The sequence below is a fragment of the Ursus arctos genome, unplaced genomic scaffold (assembly GCF_023065955.2).
Source record: "Ursus arctos isolate Adak ecotype North America unplaced genomic scaffold, UrsArc2.0 scaffold_2, whole genome shotgun sequence".
In the NCBI taxonomy this organism is placed as follows: Eukaryota; Metazoa; Chordata; class Mammalia; order Carnivora; family Ursidae; genus Ursus; species Ursus arctos.
In genome coordinates, this window is record NW_026622874.1 from 58,900,213 (window position 1) to 58,920,301 (window position 20,089).

General features: G+C 39.1%; 1 protein-coding gene across 2 annotated transcripts in view; it reads right to left on the minus strand.

The window, feature by feature from the left end:
* Positions 1 to 20,089, minus strand: part of NUF2 (NUF2 component of NDC80 kinetochore complex) — a 29,520-nt gene that overhangs the window by 6,886 nt on the left and 2,545 nt on the right. The window contains exons 2-14 of one of the 2 annotated variants that reach the window (XM_057315515.1): positions 18,884 to 19,018; positions 17,593 to 17,667; positions 16,251 to 16,327; positions 15,686 to 15,747; positions 12,090 to 12,187; positions 10,823 to 10,896; positions 9,695 to 9,791; positions 8,167 to 8,229; positions 5,486 to 5,623; positions 3,368 to 3,508; positions 2,282 to 2,457; positions 1,204 to 1,339; positions 967 to 1,063 (exon numbers count right to left, since the gene is read on the minus strand). In XM_057315515.1, coding sequence (XP_057171498.1) covers positions 967 to 1,063; positions 1,204 to 1,339; positions 2,282 to 2,457; positions 3,368 to 3,508; positions 5,486 to 5,623; positions 8,167 to 8,229; positions 9,695 to 9,791; positions 10,823 to 10,896; positions 12,090 to 12,187; positions 15,686 to 15,747; positions 16,251 to 16,327; positions 17,593 to 17,667; positions 18,884 to 19,006 — 1,357 coding nt within the window. In that variant the 5' untranslated portion in view covers positions 19,007 to 19,018. The remainder of the gene's footprint in view (positions 1 to 966; positions 1,064 to 1,203; positions 1,340 to 2,281; positions 2,458 to 3,367; positions 3,509 to 5,485; positions 5,624 to 8,166; positions 8,230 to 9,694; positions 9,792 to 10,822; positions 10,897 to 12,089; positions 12,188 to 15,685; positions 15,748 to 16,250; positions 16,328 to 17,592; positions 17,668 to 18,883; positions 19,019 to 20,089) is intronic. The other variant, XM_026517253.4, reaches the window with a different exon arrangement.

Here is a 20,089-nt window from a genome sequence, read left to right on the forward strand (position 1 = left end):
TCAAAAGGTAAGAGAAAATGAGATAAAATGTATGTATCAGGAATAGATGACTTCTTGGAGACACTGGCAGTTAACGATGGAAAGAGGTACGCACTGGGGTGCCTGGGTGGCTCAGCTGTTTAGCATCTGCCTTCGGCTCAGGTCATGATCCTAGGGTCCTGGGATCGAGCCCCGCATCAGGCTCCCTGCCCAGCCGGAAGCCTGCTTCTCCCTCTCCCACTCCCCCTGCTTGTGTTCCCTCTCTCACTGTGTCTCTCTCTGTCAAATAAATAAAATCTTTAAAAAAAAAAAAAAAAAAAAGAAAGGAAGTGGTAAGCACTTGATGTCTGATGACGTGCTGACATTTAGGAAAGACAAAAATGTAGAAGATGTCTGTCCTCGTTAAACTGAGAACTGTTAATGCAACGATAAAATAAATACACTGAAACGTGCCAAGAATGAAAGCAGGAAGTAACGCCAGGCAATGATGACAAAGATGTGATGAAAAGTCTCATCGCATAGGGACCAGCCCCAGCTACTCTGCTTCAGGTAACAACTCCTACACTTTAACACTGATGGTGAGAAGTTGTTTGTTTTTTTTTTTTAAAGATTTTATTTATTTGAGAGACAGAGAGAAAGAGAGAGGGAGCCCTATGTAAGGCTCAATCCCAGAACCCTGGGATCATGACCTGAGCAGAAGGGAGATGCTTAACTGACTGAGCCACCCAGGCGCCCCTAGAAATACTTTTGAGATCCTTTTATCAGGACAAGAAAATGCAGCAACTTTTTAGAGGACATTACTTAAAATCACTATCCAAGGTCATCTATCAAAAAAGTTCAGAATGAGCACTAGGTATTATAGAAGACTGATGAATCACTGACCTCTGCCTCTGAAACCAATAATACATTATATGTTAATTAATTGAATTTAAATTAAAAAATTAATTAAAAAAAAGTTCAGAACCTTTATGGAGCATGCACTCTTACCGCAGAGCACGGTGCCTGGCTCGGTCAGGGAAAGGACGTGGGGGAAAATGTATGAAGGAGGCATACATCCAAACCAACGTGGGTAATGGAGAAGGGGCTGTAAATGGAATCAGAACCAAGGAACTGGGGGTCAATTTCTACTTCAGAGAGCCGGCAATACCCTGAACGTGAGGGTGGCAGAGTCGCCGCGGTGAGGAAGAGAGACCATTAGAAAGTCACCTGTGGGCACCCACTCACCTGAGACTTCAGCCTCTCCCTCTCAGTGGCATCTTTCAGTTGCTGAATTCCGAATCTGATTTTTTGGATTTCTTGATTAATTGTGGTTACTCGCTCGTAGACAGCTCCTCTTTTTTCTTGAACTTTATTGCAATCTCTACAGGAAAACAGACAGCTAAATTTTAATTCCGCTCAAGCATCTGAAAAGGAAAACATGAAACTCTTAATTTTGATTCCAAAGAGATCACGTGTACTTGTCTGACAAGCCTAAACCCCTTCTCAGGACGTAAAAGCAAAGAGCTACCAACCGCAGCGGGGGCTGTTATTTACACCGGAGACTTTAGGGTGACCCCCAGCTGAGCTCACGGATGCACTACCGGGGGGGAATGTGACTCGGGACAACTTTTCTGCAAGGCAGTCTGGCAGCAGATACAAAATCCGCCAGTTCGGCCCTTTGTCTTCATCCGCATGAGGAAGAACAAAGGAAATCTTCACCACGCGCAGGCTGAAACACCCACAGCTCATCGAAGTACGGGGAGGGGGGGTTTCTAAAAATACATCCTTAGAACTGACAGGAAGAAGGTTCTACCACAGGAATACCCAGCACGCTGGCTAACTACAGCCGTAAAACGCTTCGTGAAGTATTACTTCTTACCTGGATAAAAAAACCAATAGAACCTTTTCTCAAACATGGGTGCTAGAACGCCGAAGCCCAGCGGGACCGTGAGATAGACCAGTGGCTCACGTGATGCAGCCCCAGCCACTCCTCCAGGTGCCCTGAACGGGCAGTGTCTAAGTACGGGTAATGATGCTTCCTAACTGCCAAACAGCCCTACGCAAAGGAAAACTGCCACAACCCTTTTGGAGAATCCTGCAAAGGATCTGGAAGCGTGGTATCTGGAAAGGGAAAAATCTGGGACCTAAAACAGCTCTAAATCTAGACCCAGCATTATAAGATGCATAATTAACACCTTTTTAAGTCACCCAAAGGTGGAATACCTTGTTGAAATTATAGGAGTTTCGGGATCCTAGGGTGGAAAAACTGGGCTAGTTTTACCCAATTCTTTTCTAACATGTCAAACTGAAAACAAGTTCATACTCAATCACTGTGCGTTTGTACTGCTTGACGTCCTCGTGCTTCTTATTTATTTTGAATTGTGCTGTGGCGAGTTTTTCCTTCTTCACAATCATCAGTCTTTTGAAGGAATTTTCTTCGGTCTTCAATTTCTTCAACTCTGACTCATCACTCTCAATTTGGTCCTCCAAATTCAGGCTCTGTAGTTAATGGGAAGTATTTAGAGTCGACACAACCAATTAGGATTTATAAACAAAATGAACATCTATTTTCTGGGATGAGCTCTAAGAAGATACAATTTGAAGGTGAGATAAAACCGTTTAAGTCCTAAAGCCGAGCAGAAGAAGGGAGAGTGTTGGGAGGAGACCACAGAGTGCTGGGGACGCTGGGAATGAAGAGGACCCCCACGAGGCTAGACGGAGGGGGTTTGGGTCTGAACTAAGGTAGGAGGAATAAAGAGAAAAGGGGAAACCCTAGAACCATTAAGAGCAGTGCACCTCAACCTTCTGCTGACTTTGGATGGCAGACAAGGGAGTGTATGGTTGGTAGAGAATATCTCAGGCCACCTCGCCTTCCAACCCCTACTTCCCTCAAACAAAGAAATCCTTTGTCAAATGCACTGTTAGTGATCCTGGGGACAGTGTGGGTCCCTATGATAAAGTTAAGAAGTAAAAAAGGATTTTCAAGTTCTAGCTTGAGAAACTTAAATAACGTTGGCATTTGCTCTCCATCTTCAGGGCAGGAGCCAGGGCATAAATTTAAATCCCAGGTACGATGTGAGGCTTAAGTCAGGACTTCAGGCTTACTGGTGGGAAGATCATTTCCAACTGTTAGAACAGGTTTAAAGTTCCATTACTTTCCTCCAAAATACACACGGCAACATGCCATGTTAATTAATCATTCATTTCACTGAAGGTTAACAGAGGTCTTACCACTGCTGTGTTTAAGAAGAAAAATGTTTTACAGCTCAGCATACACTGCCACATCTATTACCCTCTAGAAGGATCCTGCTTTTCTTTAGGAAAGCAGTAACACAAAGTAAAACCAAAGCCAAGCAACTATATTAAACTATTCCATAATAAAAACATTAGAATTCCACACAATACAAACCTCTTTTAAGATGCTGGTTAATTTTTCCCTGTTGTCTGCCAGGTCCTGTATTTTCTTCTGATACAACTGGACCTCCAGCTGACATGAAGGTAAGCAGTCCACAGAGTCTCTATAGATTTCATACTTTTCCATCACTTCTTGCTTTGAAAGAAAGAAACATAAAAACCAGTTTGATGGTCTCCCTCGTGAAACTGCAGTAATGTTGGTCTGTTTGCTCTTAAATAATTTCTGCACTTACTATCGAAAGCTTAAGAGCAGAGAACAATTAAGTTTCTAGGTCAGTAAGAAAGCGCTATTACTGACATGTGTCTAAGTACATATAATTATGCTTCTTAATTGCCAAATATCCTCACACAAAGGAAAACTACCACAATTTTACTAAATCACTCGCTGAAGTACCTTCCAAAGGTTATTCATGATGATTTGAAAAGAGTTCGTGTCTGCTAATATTCAAACTGCTCCTAATTACTCCTGGGCAATTGTATTACCAATTATAATCTTCCTATTCATCTGTATAATAACTATTACTATGGCTGATTCTTTTTAAAAGATTAATTCCTCTTCTAAAATTAGAAAATGGACACGTTCATCACAACCACTGTAACAATACAGACTTACTTTTCTTCTCCCCACTAGGCTATCCCTCCGCCCACCCTCTTAACCAATTGGATTTTGCTTTCAGTGAAATCGCTTAATCACATCATTGCTCATTTTTGTTGTCTTTTTCTTACCAGTCCGTAACCACTCTGAGTTTCTTTGCATGCCACTGATGTCATCCTTTTACCTCTCATATGCACTAGAAACATGTTCCATGTCTCCTTTTCTCTAACTTAATTTTTTAAAAAAAATCTATCCCTGTTCAAGATTATACAAATGTTCTCTTAAAATTTCTAAAATTGTTGGAAGTTTTAATCCACATAGAATTTATTTTTGTAAATGGTGCAAGGTATAGACCCAGCTCCCTTTTCTTCTAAGTGAACAGCCAATTGAACCAGAACTGGTTTTTATTACATAAACTACACTTTTTTCATCAATACTCAGATCTAGTTTTTGGCTCTCATTTCTGTTCTGGTAATCTTTGTCTATTCCTGGGTGATAATTCTTAATTATCAGGAATGACTAGAATATCAAATTCAGGGATAAACCAGAAATGTTCTGTTAATCGATGGTTTAAAAGCCCTGCCCCACAAAGGATGCTAACTTGTCTGCCCACTTCTACTTCTGTCCCACTGCACCTCCATCCATCTCCCACAGCAACCCATCATCTTGTTAAACATAAATTAGATCGTGCTCCAACATCACCCTTTTAAACTAGTCAGTGGTGTGTCCTTGCTCCTAAAGTAAAATCCAGCACCCTGAATCATCTGCCCACTGCTTATTTTCCTATGGTCACCTCATGCCACTCCCCTTCTTATGCATGAGGCTTTGTTTCTGGGATATACCTCGCTTCCTTCCACCTCGAAGAATTTGCACATGCTGTTCCCGCTGCCTCCAACAGTCTTCGATGTACAAATATGGTAGGATAACCATGGTTTATTCTTCAGATGTCAGCATCAATTTCTATTTCCTTCCCCCTCCACCCCATATTTCCAAAATATTAAATTAGGCTACCCTCGTTACATGATTTCAAAGATCCCTATGCTATTTTTTTCTCTTTCTGACGCTTTTTAAAAAATATTTTTAGAGCAGTTCTAGATTCATAGCAAAAAGGAGCAGAAGGTACAGGGATTTCCCATATACTTCCTACCCCAACATGTGCACACCCTATACGTTTTCATAATATATAACCTGTAATATATCATCGATTATAAACTTAATACCTTTCTCCTTCATATAAAGTAAGTCTCAGGGGAACAGAGAATTTCTGTCCTGATCACCCAGGGCAAAGCCTCAAAAAGTTGTTGCCTCATTGAACAAATGTCTTGAAATTATACTTCTTTTCCCTATGCCTGCTTTACAGGAGAGAGCAACATATCAGAGAGAAGGGCAAAAAGCTTAAGAGGAAAAGAAGTGTAGATAAACTGGAAATCACAAAATTAACACATGATTAAACAAAAGTTGCTAAAAAGAAAAAAAATATATAGAAAAGCATTAAAATTTTAAAAAAAGGAAATTCACCCTGGAATTTTTAAGTTTCTGGACTGTATCTTTCATTTTTTCTTTATAGTTCTTTAGCTTCTCTGGAGAATCCACAATTTTTGTTTTCAAACTCTCTTGTACTTCTTTCAAAGAAACTACTGATAATTTTAGTTCATTCTGTTGAGAAAACATATTTATATATTAGATACAGTAATAAAATTGTTAACTTACCATTACAGTAATGGAAAAGAACAAAGAAATTGGGTCTGTGCTCATTGTAGTGGAGGTAAAATTAAATAATGATCACCTGCTTATTTGCTCCCATTTGTCTATGGGCCCAAGACCAAGCCCCTTAGCAGGACATCCGAGGTCCTTCACTGTGTACTACTCCTCCTGTCCTTGCCAGGGTCCTCTTCTGCCAGCCCCCACTATACCTACAGCCTGCTAATCCCAGTCCTAGATTTGAACAGTGCACGTGATCTCTCTTTGATCAGCACGGTCCTTCTAAATACCATCATCCCACCCCTGCACCGCCTCTGAGTTTCATTAATCCTTGGAACTCCTGTTCCCACTTTCTCTGCATTCCCTCTACGAACAGTACAATCACCGTACATCCAATGCTATAATTATGCACTTAAGCTGTGTGGCTGAATTTGACTGAGCAGCTTGGGGTTGTGAGAAGTCATCTTTGTTCTCCCAGAACACAGACAAAGCCTGCTGAATTAAACAAATTTCCTTACTCTCCTGAATTTCAAACCATTTGGAGAATTCAGGTGAAGGACAACAGAGAATTCTGTGAAAACTTTTCTGCAAGTCTAAAATTATATAAAAAGATAAAAAATAGTCATATGAACTTCCTCCCCAAGGATTAGTTGATAAATTATATTTACATTGTTTTGAGATACTCTCTATGTATCGATATGGGAAGATTCCCAAGAAATATTAAGTGAAAGACTCAATTACAGGTCAACATACAACACAAACCCATTTCTAGGAATCCTGGATAACATATGCGTCTATGTAAGAGTGCGTAATGTCATGGAAAGGGATGGGAGGCTGTGACCTGCAGGGGAGACAGGCCCAGAGAAGAGGGCCTTCTGTGTCTGACTCTGTCCCTCTCACTATACACATACATGTACACACACACACACACACACACAGGTCCTTTGAGTATTTTATAATGGGGATGTATTACTGTTGGCTTCTGTAATTTGTCTACAAATTATTGTCAACTAAAAAGAACCACAAAATGATCATACATTTTGATCAGCTAACTCAGAGGCCCAAACTGAATGTTTGAAACAATGTATCTGGCATTTTAGCAAACAGCCACATGTGTTTCATGCTCTACAAAATCGGAGGCCACCTCCTTACAACTGACATTGACATTCATCACGTTTCTTCCCTTTATAAGAAGACTAAACTTGATATTATAAGTACACAATGATTTTGTTTCAAGGTAGATTTAAATGGGACAGAAAGAAATGAATAATAAAACAACCATAGTCAATTCTACTCAGATGAAGGCATTTGCTAATAAAAAGAGGGACAGAAAAATAAGGAATACATTACACCAACGTGAATTTCAGGTGGCTCTACAGTGTAAGTGTTAATAGGGAAGCCATGAAAGTACAATGAGACCGTGGGATTAAAAACATGAGATATGGGGCAGGGTTTTCTATGTATAAGAATTAAAGCCACAAACCATAAGGGTCATGTCTATAAATTTTACATTAAAAACATAAGCCTTCTAATGGAAAAAAAATCATGAATTTAAAAGACAAGTAGTTAATATCCGTAATTCATAAAGTTTCTTTAAAAAAAAAAAACAACAACAAAGAAGCCAGGAACACGGGTAGTTTACAAAATAAGACATAACAACAAACCATTGAATAAGATGTCAAAATCACTAAGAAGCAAAAAAATCAAAATGAAAATGAGGTGTTTTTTGTCCTATAACAGCAACAAAGACAGAGAAAGCAAACTAAAAACATCCCATGCTGGCAAGAGGGTAGGGAAAAGAACACCCTCATGTTCTATTGGTAGGAATGTAAATGGGCATCTTTTTAGAAGTCAGTTTGGCAAGGTGGGTCAGTTTTAAACGTGTATTCCCTTTAACCCAGAAGTCCTACAAGTAGGAATTCGGTCTAAGATGGAAAGCAGCCTGGTACACAGATCTCGGTGTGTGTGTGTGTGTGTGTGTGTGTGTGTGTGTGTCTGTGTACCCACACTGCTGTCCAGTAGCAGAAACAACAGAAGCCAGTGAGTGTCCACCAAGAGGACTCCAGAAAGACCGACATCAGTGCGACGCACAACCATAAGCAGCTGTTAAGGTAACGAGGCTCGACGGCGGCGTGGTAAGTACTCATGCTCTTTTGTTCAGCGAAAAAAGGCAGGTTTGAGGCATGGAGAGTCTCACAGCTCTGATGTAACGTTACACAAACAACCTTCTCCGCATAGAGAAACGTCGTCTACGACACACATCAGACTGTGTGGTGAGCCACTGGGTGACTTTCCCTCTCCTCATACATTTCCATGTTTCCATTAAACAAAAACCAAAAAACAATAGTCAGCTCTTTTATTTAAACTGAAAAAGGTTAAACTAGTTTCATTTTAAGGAAAAAGGGAGGAACACTGACCACAACAATGCACACGGTTAAAATACTCCTCCACACAAAATATTCGAACCTTAAATGCTGGTTATATGAAAAGACGCTTACCAAACGCTTGGTTTTCTCTGAAATATCGGACTTCTTTTGGGAATTTCCATCCTGGAGCACAATCTAAGCAAAAAAGCCAACAACTGTTTTCCGTGATGACTCAAAACAGATTTAAATTAGCCACTCAGTGCTTTCTCATAAAATAAAGGTAAGGAAGGAGAGGAGTTAAATGGATTAGACCAGATATTCTCAAACTTCCTCTGTTTACACGTTGCCCCCAGACCAGAAGAAATCATAACGGTTCCTCTAGGGAGTAGTGGAGTCGAAATAACGGCCTAAGTACTTAGGTCCTAACAGCTTAGCAGCCCTTGGAAAAGTCATGCATACAAATTGGAAAAAAATAATATGTTTATTTTATTCTTAAATAACAACTACTTGGGAACTGGATGTGTGTACCTATTGGGCACTGCACAAGCTCACACACGGTGGAATCAGATTGGACCCAGCCATTCTCATTTCCCGTTCTGTGAGGTCGTTCACGTAGTACTGGTTTTTCACCACAGCAAACGCCAGGACCCAGCTTCACGAAGACGGGAAAGGAAGGCAACGAGAGCTGCTGGGACTGTGACGACCGTGAGCTAGTGGACCAAGCAGGGTGTGACACATGCTGACCATCAGTTTCCCATGACAGTTTAAAATACCCTGAAGCACTCCTGCGGGTTTCCTGCCAAGTGCAGGGTGCCTCTGCACAGTTCGGGAAAAAGGCAAATCCTAAAAAATTCTGGTCGACAAGACAGCATAGAACTTTGACAACACAAATAAATAATCGTGGTTGACAGAAGTTCATATCCATCACAAGGGGCACGAGTAGGCTCAGCAACATACCCTAGATCTTCAGTAACTGAAAGTAACACGCTCTCGCCCCTCCACAACTGCCCCCCTCAAAAAACTTGTGTTTGTTTTTTTTAATTTTAAGCCAACAACAGTGAAAATATAATGAAACCTCACTCACGCGGAATAGGGATGCCAGGAGGGGGAGCTCTCACCCCGCACCACACCATCTCAACTCCAGGAAGCCTCATCAGCGAGGGCCCCCAACAGGGTAAGAGGTCTCCACTGTGTCTCTACGGGAAAGCCACCACCCCTGCCACTCCCTCAGTGAGAGACCATCACCACCCCCGTGCTAGGTTAGTCTTTTCTGACCCCAAGAAAGGCGGTTCTCTTAGCGTTCTCAAAGCTCTAGCTGAGCAATTACTTTGCTGGGCTTTCTGCTTTTATCCCCTAGCTTTGAGCAAAAACAAAACCAAAGTGTCCAAAAAGAAGAATTTTTCTGTCATATAATGAGTCAAACTCTGTGTCTGGACTCTTGCTTTTCTTCCAAAGACTCTGATTCCAAACAACCCCTCCCAACCTCCTCCTCCTTCTCCATAAAATAATATTCCTCTCCTTTGTTTGTGGGACTAGGCTATGGGTTTTGCTGCAGCTTACTTGTACCAAACTGCAGTTCTCTGCTATTCCCAAAGAAACCCATCTTCGCTGATAAGCTAACTGGCTCTTTGATTCTTAAGTTCAGCACAACGGCCAATACCGTTTTTTGACGAAACTCTTGATTCAGTGACTGCTGCAGCTCCTGGATCTCGTCCGAAAGCTGCTTGAACTCCGCTTGTTCTTCAACTGGAACAGAACTGAACACAGCAGAACAGATGAAAATAACATATATCGGGTTCTTAACTTGGCAAGGCCAAAACAGCATCTGTCCTCAAATGACTCGAGTGAAAACAAAAACAAAAACAACTATCTGCTTTCATGTTTCTGAATTCTCATCCTTCCATGTGACAGCAAATCAAAATAGATGACCTGGTCTCTACAACACAGAAAACAAAGATCACGTGGGCTGCCTCGGGCTCCCACCACAGAATCTGCGTGGGGATGCGTCCGCGTTCGGACCTGCCTTTTCTAACCCGGCTCCTGATACATGGAGCGTGACCTTCCCTTCCCTGCTCAGTGCCTGCTCCTGCCTGGCTCCTCTCCTCCCCTCCCTCTCTCTCCCTCTCTCTCCTGAATCATCCATTCCCTTTGCTCTGCCCGTCCTTCCTAACAGCAGCTGCCATGTAAAAGTCTCTGCCATGCACACCGTTCTCAGATTCTATTTTGAGACACGACACAGAATTATGGTTTTTATGATCGTTTCCCTGACTGCTAGTGAGTTTAATAATCTTTACATATTTTTAATTACCCTTTTGTGTTTATTCCTCTGTAAATCCCCTGTTCTTAGCCTTTGCCTACTTTTCTATTATCCTTCTGCCCTTGGTTTGTAGGAGTTCTTTGTATGTTAGGAACAAAACAAAGCTCTGTTGAAGGAGTAAAACTTTTAACAGAATTAACTGGTCTTAAGGAAGAGAGTCCACTTAATTACTGTTCACCTATACAAGATAAATACTTCCAGACACAATTTAGGAGGTAACTTAATGGCTTTAAACATCTCAGGCTAATTCACTAACTCCAAGAATAAAGCAAAAGAATATATTATGTACTAAGAGTTAGAAAGAAGGAGAAAGAGTGTTTCTTTTTTTGGAACAGATAAACTTAAATAGTCTGCTATTTAGTGAGGAAGGTGAAGGAGACTTGAGGTAGCCTGCAGGGTTGTCAAATACTACTCACAATTCATTCTGCATCTTGAAATTGTATTTATCTTATTTGTAAATCTCCTACTTACTCAAGTCTCTCCAATTTCATTAACGCTTCCTGGTGCGCAGTATTTAACTGGTGCATTTTGTCCAGAGAAGATTTCTATTAAAGCAATTTTCATATTAGTGTTTTTCAACACAGTGATGCGTTTAGAAAAAAAAAAATCTGAGTACATGCTGCAAAATGCTTACAAACTCCTCAGCTTTCACCATCAGAAAGAAGGCATTTTTAAGAGAGAACAGGCATTCGTGACGAGTGAATTAGGAATTTACTTACTCACGCATAAATGCTGAGTTCTTACTACATCAGAAACTGTGCTAAGTGCCAAGAGTAAAACCCAGGAAGAAGTAGCTATAGCTGGGACTTACATAGCTCATTCTCCTTGAAGGGTCGATACACGTATGTAAGTCTACAAACCAACTTGTTATAGGACTAAATATAACGACATCCAGCCGAACCTGGGTAACAGCTGGGGGGGAGCATCATGGGGCGCTTTGTAAAAATGATACATGTTTGAGCTGTGTCTTAAAAAATGAGGAGAAATTCGCCAAGCAAAATTGTATGTTTCTGTGTGTGTGTTAGCAAACCCACCCGAAGCTTTGGAGAGTGTGCGATGTTTGGGAAGTATAAACGTAACATGATCTGTGCAAGGAAGAATCTATGTATACAGCTCAGTGTAGCTGGAGCTGAAGTTCAAATTGTCTGGTGTTATTCTGGCATTTTTCTAAGAATAGGATAACCCAAAACTGAGGCCAGATGGAAACAAATCACATGGATGACCCATAATCTTTCCAAATTCTCTAAATTGTTGATGAAATGAGTTTCCACCTGTTAAAGTGATTTACTTGGACTGGATCTTATAATGCAATGTTGGGCAAGCATGATAGACAAAACATCATTTTAGGCCATTCTTTAGAAAGCAAACATAAACCTCAAATATCTCAATTAAATAAAGAAGACTACACCATCTATTAAACTCCAAAGGAAAAAAATGTGAATTTGTCACTATTTCTCTTCCTGTACGTTTCCTAATACAGGAAAAGGAGCCTCAGCTATAGGATTAGAAGAAAAAAACTCCAGCCTTTCCCCAGTGTTATCCAACGGAGAAGGGAATCTCATTCTGATATACACTTTCCAGTAACGAAAATCTGCAACTTACATAAATATTAAAATAAATTTGATTCTAACAGCCATCTGACAATTAGATATCTGTGACAACCATTTCAAACAGATTAGTAGTTCATAAGTGATGTTACTAATCTGGTATGAGACACAAAAATATATTTAAATCTTACATATTGCCAAAGGAATTCCATATAGGTCTCACGGCATGCTTCTCTGAAGTGAATGAAGTTGATAATGCCGCTTAAAAACCGACTAGTCCGTTTTGCCTCTAAAATAGAAAGCAAGACTCCTTAAGTAAATCTTTGAAACAATGTAAAAATAAAAATTCATCCTCTCCTATGATATACTCTGCTCGTAGCACATAGAATAAAACTGTGTGCATGCTACAATTACTCAAAGTGCAAAAAATGTGCTCTAATATAAAGATCAGAATTCTCTTTGCACTAATAACTTAAAAAAAAAAAGGTAAATCATTTTTGGCCAAAAGAGAATAATAAGGAACCAATTTATTTTCCCATCTTAAACAACTAGAAAACCAGATAAAATATACAAAGCAACCAATTTTAGACTCCAGACAACAGGCAATACAGGACAGCCATCCCTAAGAGAAACAAATGAGGGGAACCCTATTAATGTACCAGCCCAGTCCTTCAGAGTTTTCAGGCTGTACCGCAAGGAGGGAGAACACAAACACCTCTTGGGTTTTGCTGAGTCACAAAGATAGAGTCTGGAGTTGGGAGAGGCCAAGGCAACCAGAATTTATGAGTTCTAGAGGCCTTGGACTCTCCCAACTAAACTCTATCTTCCTGACAGCCTTTAGAAATATATTCTATATTCTATAAATATATTTCCTGTTTGTCCAGGAAGACAGAGAAATGCATCAACATTATAAGAAAAGGGGAAGATTTTTTTTAAAAGACCCAAATCAAACTTTCGTACTTAATAAATAAAATATCTGAAATAAAAAATACACTAGGTGGGATTAAGAGCAGATTGACCTGACAGATGAATGCATTAGGGACAGTGAAGACACAACAATAAAAGCTATCTAAAGGGCCAGAGAGAAAAAATGAATAGAGACCTATGAGCTGAGGGACATCAAGCACCATAACAAATGTGTAATTGGAGTCCCACAAAGAGACTGGCAGAAAAAACTTACATGAAATATCTAAATATTTTCTAAATTTGATAGACACTATACACGTAGCCAAAGAAGTGAGCCAATCTAAGTGGGGGTGGGCAGGGGGAGAAGAACACAGCAACAAATAGAAAGAAAATCCCCCAAAGCACATTATAATCAAACTGCTAAAGACTTGTGATAAGGAGAGAGTTTTACAAGCCACTAGACAGGGAGAGAACCAAAAGAAAATAAGTTCAGGCTAAGTAAGCAAGTGGTTTGGATTATTAACTTTCATGTAGCAATAGTTGCTGATGCCTTGGGACTTGGAGCTGAGCTCCCTAGAAGATGTGGGACTCTAGGAAGGCTTAGGCTCTTTCTAACTTAGTGAAAAGGTAGATTGGGGAAAGAAAAATCTCCCATAAGTGAGGGAAATGACAAAGCTATTAGTGTCTCTTAGCCTTGTCTCTGGTGAGAAAATAATCTCTGAGAATTCTAAAGGTTGAACCTATTGTCATAACGATTTTTAGTTTGAATTGAACTGTATATGTGGTCCAAGAACTACCAAAATTTGGTAGTTTGTGAGATCTAACCCATCGAACCCGAGGAGATTCCCCCCCTTAGCATACGTGTGCTTTCCCCCCTCTCTCATAAGTAAGTAAATAAATAAAACTATGATATGCTTAAAATATGAGTAAAATCTTAGCATCTCTGAGGCCAAGATTTCTGAACAGTACACACAAAAAATGGTTTTATGAATCATTTTTATGAAAAAAAAAATTGATCAATTAGAATCTTCAAAATGGAAATATATTTTGCTCTTCAGAAGACATTGTTACAATATTAAAAAGGCAAGTAATAGACTGGGAGAAAATATTTGCATAATACATATCTGATAAACTATGTGTTTTTATAATATTTGAAGAAGCCTTACCATTGAATAATAAGACAAACAATTAAAAAAAAAAAAAAAAAAGGAGGGGCGCCTGGCTGCCTCAGTTGGTGGAGCATGTGACTCTTAATCTCAGGGTTGTGGGTTTGAGCCCCACACTGGGTGCAGAGATTACTTAAAAAAATAAAATCTTGAAAAAATGATTCCAAAAGACACTTTACCAAAGAAGATATGTGGATAGCAAATAAGCATATGAAAATATGCTGCTATTAGTCATCAGGGAAATGAAAGTTAAAACCATGAGATAACAGCTACATAGCCACTAGAATGGCTAAATTAAACATTTCTACTATCAAGTCCAGGGGAGGACGTGGAGCAACTGAAGCTACCAGATGCTGTCGATGCTGTGACGCCGCTGCTTTAGAAAAGAGCTCGGCAGTTTCTTAAAACATTAAATATGTACTTAACACATGAACCAGCATTTCTACTGCTAGGTGTTTACCCAGAGAAATGAAGACACACGACCTCAGGAAGCCTTGTAACCTACGTTCAGAGCAGCTTTGTTCATAATGGCTGAACACAGCAGACAATCCAAATGTCTTATCAACTGGTCACTGGGTAAATAAATTGCGGTTTATAGTTACAACAGAAAACTATTCCAAAATAAAAAGAAACAAAATACTAATAAATGCAACTAACATGGATGGATCTCGGAAGTGTTCTGCTAAGTTAAAGACACCTGACACAAAAGAATACAGACTATTATTTCATTTATATCAAGTATCAGACAAGTCAAGTCACTACAGGGACAGAAAGCAGATCAGCGGTTGCCAGGGAAGAGGGGTTGGTCAGAAGTAATCAACTGCATGGGGACCCGAGGGAACTGTCGTAGGGCCATCGAAATTTCCATACGTGATCGTGGCAGTGGCTATACAACTATGTACCTTTGTTAAAATTCATTTAGTTATATACTTAAAATTGGTGAATTTTTTTTGGTGTAAATTATAAATCAATAAACAAAACAAAAAGGCAGATCAGAAAGAGGAAAAAAACATTTTTAAATAGCACATTGAATCTCTTGCAACATAAAATAACTTGATGTATAACTATCAGAGTCAAATGAATTAAAGGACGTTTAAATAAATTTAAGAGAAATTGACATGCTAATATAATATCAAGACTATTCTTATCAGTGCTAAAAGATATTTTCTTCACAGTAAAAAGTAATTGTTACATTTGAGAAAATTGGTACGATGAATCCACTACGCAGTATCACAGCTTGCATGTTACTCATATTCATGTTTTCAAATTTACAGAATATCTTTTAAATGTTAAGGAATTAAGAAAAATGGATCAGAAAAACAGCTTTCCTGTGGACCTACAAAGAAAACAATTCCAGTAATAGGATATAAAAAAAATTCATCCTTAAGAATGAGATAAACTTTCTAAAGCCAATCACCTGTAGTTTTTTTTTCTTACATTTACTGCCGGAGAAGTAAAATATTAGATTGAAGTCAGATATTAAAAATTGTTTTTAGGGGAGCCTGGGTGGCACGGCGGTTAAGCGTCTACCTTCGGCTCAGGGTGTGATCCCGGCGTTCTGGGATCGAGCCCCACATCAGGCTCTTCTGCTATGAGCCTGCTTCTTTCTCTCCCATTCCCCCTGCTTGTGTTCCCTCTCTCGCTGGCTGTCTCTATCTCTGTCAAATAAATAAATAAAATCTTTTTAAAAAAAATGTTTTTAAATTCTCACTTACTTGGATATAGAATATCCGCAATCTCAAAGTCATTCACCCGACAGATGGGCAGAAATGAGTCCCTTGAAGATGAAGTGGAGAAAGAATATTGTAAGTTACATATAAACCATACCATGTAAGCATTTTATTTTCCAAGAGATTTCTGGATATGTTTCTCAATGTCCAAAGACCACATCGGAAGTCTACTACCATGCAGAGTCCTGTTGCACAGAATTCTATGTTTTCTATATGCTACACAAGTATTCAAGCAATACCAAGGCATAGTTAAAAATTCTAACAAACAACACATACTTTTGGAGGTGCTAGGACTCCTTAAAAACTAAAAACCTCCAAACATTTTTAGATTCAGAATATCTTAAAACTTCCATTGAAAGCAGAATTGAAAGTGCTACAGAGGGAAGCAGTCAGTTCTAGTCGAAGGAAGTCTACAATTTGGAATGTACTGATGGAGTGGAGAGGGAAATGATAGAAATTCTTTCTCCAAGAAAATCCTGTCATTAAGAAAGCTTAATACAATGAATAAATGAATGTATGTAGTCTAAGAAAATAAAACCACTTTACTCACAGATGAATGAATAAATTGCTGACTGGTAAGAAGCCTTCCATGATATGTGGATACATGACTTCCGAGTTCACTGGCATCTAAATGTAATACACCACAAAATCTAAGTTACACATTGATTAGACAAAATGAGAAAAATCTTCAACCTCAAAATAATCTTTTTCTTTAAAGCAGGTTCCATACCCAATGCGGAGTTTGAATTCATGACCCCTAGATCAAGAGTCATAAGCTCCACTGAGCCAACCTGGCGCCCCTCCCCCCCATTAATCATAAATTAAGATCAAAATAATCTTATCATTAAATTTTTAAAACTTAGCAAACAATACAGATCCTAGCACAAAACTGGAGTTGTTACTAGTAATGCTAGGTTTATAGCAGAAGCTCAGTAAAGATTTTTTAAATGAATGAATGAAGGGGTAAAGTCAGCATTTACTGCATCAGGAACTATGCTAAGCATTGTACATGTATTCTTCTTTAATTTTCATAACTACCCTAAGACAGTGTGCTATTCCTATTTTATACACAAAGAAACTAAGCCTTAGCAAGGTCTCATACCAAATATGTGGCAAAGCCTTTGATTTTTTTTTAAGATTTTATTTATTTATTTATTTATTTATTTATTTATGTATGTATGTATGTATGTATTTGACAGAGACAGCCAGCGAGAGAGGGAACACAGGCAGGGGGAGTGGGAGAGGAAGAAGCAGGCTCCCAGCGGAGGAGCCTGATGTGGGGCTCGATCCCATAACGCCAGGATCACGCCCTGAGCCGAAGGCAGACACTTAACCGCTGTGCCACCCAGGCGCCCCAAAGCCTTTGATTTTTAAACAAAATGTCATCCTATCGGTAAGATTCTAAAGCTAGTACATTTTTAGTAAAATTTCAGGTCATGCCCTTAGGATTTAACAGCAACAACAAAATTTAGAAAAATGACTTTTCCTACTAGCAATACCTAATTTGCTAAAAGCTCAGTTGCCTTATTTCAATTGTTTTCAATCTTAGTGTACATCTGATACTCTAATTTGGGAGTCTTTTCTCGGAAGAGAGAGTCTGTGTGAAGACTCTGCTGTTGCTCATTAGCCTCTGGAGACAAGCCTGTACATCTGTGAACACCTGCACAGCATCAATGACTGGTGTCATTTAAGTCTTTTACTACTGTTGTCTTACTGAAGCTATCAGCGTAAGCCACTATCTACCTAAGATTCTTCTGCCAGTGGTGTTCATTTTATATAAGCCTTTGATTTTGTTAAAATCAAGCCAAGAACTTCCTATCCTGAGACCAGTATGCAACGTGAACAGGGGAAATGCAGCACAACGAAGTCATTTTGCCTCATCTTAAACCCACCATGTAAAAGTGCTCCAGTCGAACTCCGTATACTATCTGTAAGGCTCTCATGTAGATCATGTGCAAGACTTCAGGCTACAACAGAGAAACAGCTTGTAATACTCTGATGCGTGACTCTCCAGCGAAACCAGCATCAGCATTACCACCCAAATCGTAGACGACGGATGCAAAGAAAAGAGTAACAAAATGACAATATTTCTCTTGAAATATTTCCTAAATTTCCCAAATTTTAAAACACCTATATACTTCTCCGTTTGCTCAGATGTAATAAGTGGTCAGTAAGATCAGTTGTTTTGGCTTCTATACAGAATGAGAACAAGTATATCTAAATCCAACCCAAGCAATCCATCCACATTAGGGAAGATGGGTTAGTCTTTCAAAACAGATGGCAGGCATGGGGCAAACACAACAGCACACCGAGGGTGTATTTTTTAAGAGAAAAGACCATGGGCAAACTTATTTCATGCTTTAGATGTGACGGTTTCTTGAGAGGTTAAAGTTTAAGTGAACACTATGATCCTGGGGGTATAAATTTAATAGAGTAGCATGGAATGTTCAAAAGTTTTATCTTTCAATTCAGCAGCTGCCCAATATTGGCCTGTAGAAACTGTTCTGATCCATATACAAGTTCAATTATTCTGAGATTATTCCTTCCATTTTAAAGAATTAAAAAGGGACTGAGATCATAAAGTTTGAGTTCTGCATCATTAAACCAGATTTTATTATGTTATCACTTCAAGACCAACACAGGAAAATGGAAGGAGACTTTGGGATTTTCTGTGACACATAAATAGTTCATTTTTGCATTTAATAACTAAAGAAAATAAGAACGAAGCCTGTCAAAACAAGTCAATCCCCCCCTTGGGGCATAATGCAAGAAAATTAATCTGTAAGCTTCCAAAGAGAATTGTTTCTAAGCACTTTTTATTGTTGGAAACCACTTAGAATAGGTTCCTTCAAGCCCTACCAATAAATGATACGCTCAGACCACCACTACAATAAAAAAATTTAATATACTTTAATATGTCTATGATTTAGAGTGTTCTTTTTTTTTCTTTTTAAGAAAACAACCATATTAAGGAATTGAATTCCTAATGGAAATATAGATGTCATCTCACATATAAACTTAACATTATTTTAAAATTACACTAGGTGAGAGATTGCTTCTGGATTAAGATGACTGGCCCACATCAAGGAGCAGGGTACACACCCTTCTGCAAACACTGTATACCTAGTAGTTTCATTTGTTTTTAAATACCATCAGCCACATGCAAACACAATCACATTGTACCTTTGGATTGGGATAAAGATCATTCTTGGAGAGGTTTTTACCATCAGCTCCCGTTAAGATTTTGTTGCGAATATGAATCACAATCTCAGCTACATTATATCTGGGGAAAGACAAAGTTTCCATCTTGGGAGTCTCCTAGTTTGAAGGAAGAAAAAGCAAAGATCAGAAACATGGCACAACTAGCTGTTCTCTTTATCTGGAAGCTGATAAATATAAGCAAAATTAACAAGCCAACGTTGAACTATTCATAGAAGTGTTAACTATCATCAAACATCCTAGTAAGATAACACAAAGTACATACATATGTATATCCTAAATTATAAATGTGCATATATATCCTAAAATATCTTTTATTCTGAAATGGCTCAGTTATTCTCTAATTTCTTAATCCTGTTCTCTTTCATATGGGAAAGAGGACTTTGTTTGAATAAACTTGAAGATCCATGTTTTTTTCTTCGTTAAATTTGGGGGACTTAGGGTTTAACAAGATTGGTCCTGAGAATTAATCCTCAAGGCAAGATATATAGGGAACACTATCAGAAGTTATATATAAATAGTATCAACATAAGGATAATAAAACTGTACTCTAATCTTATATCCTATTCCATGTACATATAGAGAGATGGGTAATAAGATTTAAGATGCAGATAGGAAGAGAGATGGAAAAAAAATAGAGTAAAAATAGTATGCTGTAATTGGTAGGAATTCCAATCACCAGAGAGATAACTTAAAACAACAACCACCACCACCACTTCCCCGTAAAGTCCTCAGATGTGAGATACTCCCACCTGTGACCCCCTACCACGGTCGTTCTCACAATTTCACACCCACCCCCGGGGGGTGGGGGAGATATCAAGGTATGTATAGAGACATCTTTGGCTGTCAGGACTGGAACAGGGGATGCTACTGGAATCTAGTGGTTAGGAGCCCAGCATGCTGCTAACAGCCTACAATGCACCGGAGACTCAGCCCAAACGTCAATAACGCTGAGGTTAAGAAATCATGTCCTAGAGCCTTGCATTTACCTGTTACAATACAAGGCACAGTGTATTGTGATGATATTTCTAGAACTCTGACACTACATTTTGAGCCCCCATAAGCTGACACCTTTTCATTTTCTTATTTCTAGCTGTGCCCGGCAGAATAGCAGTAGTAGTAAGAGCAGGAAGAGCACCAGCCACAGCAGCCACTGCCTCTGCCTCTCAG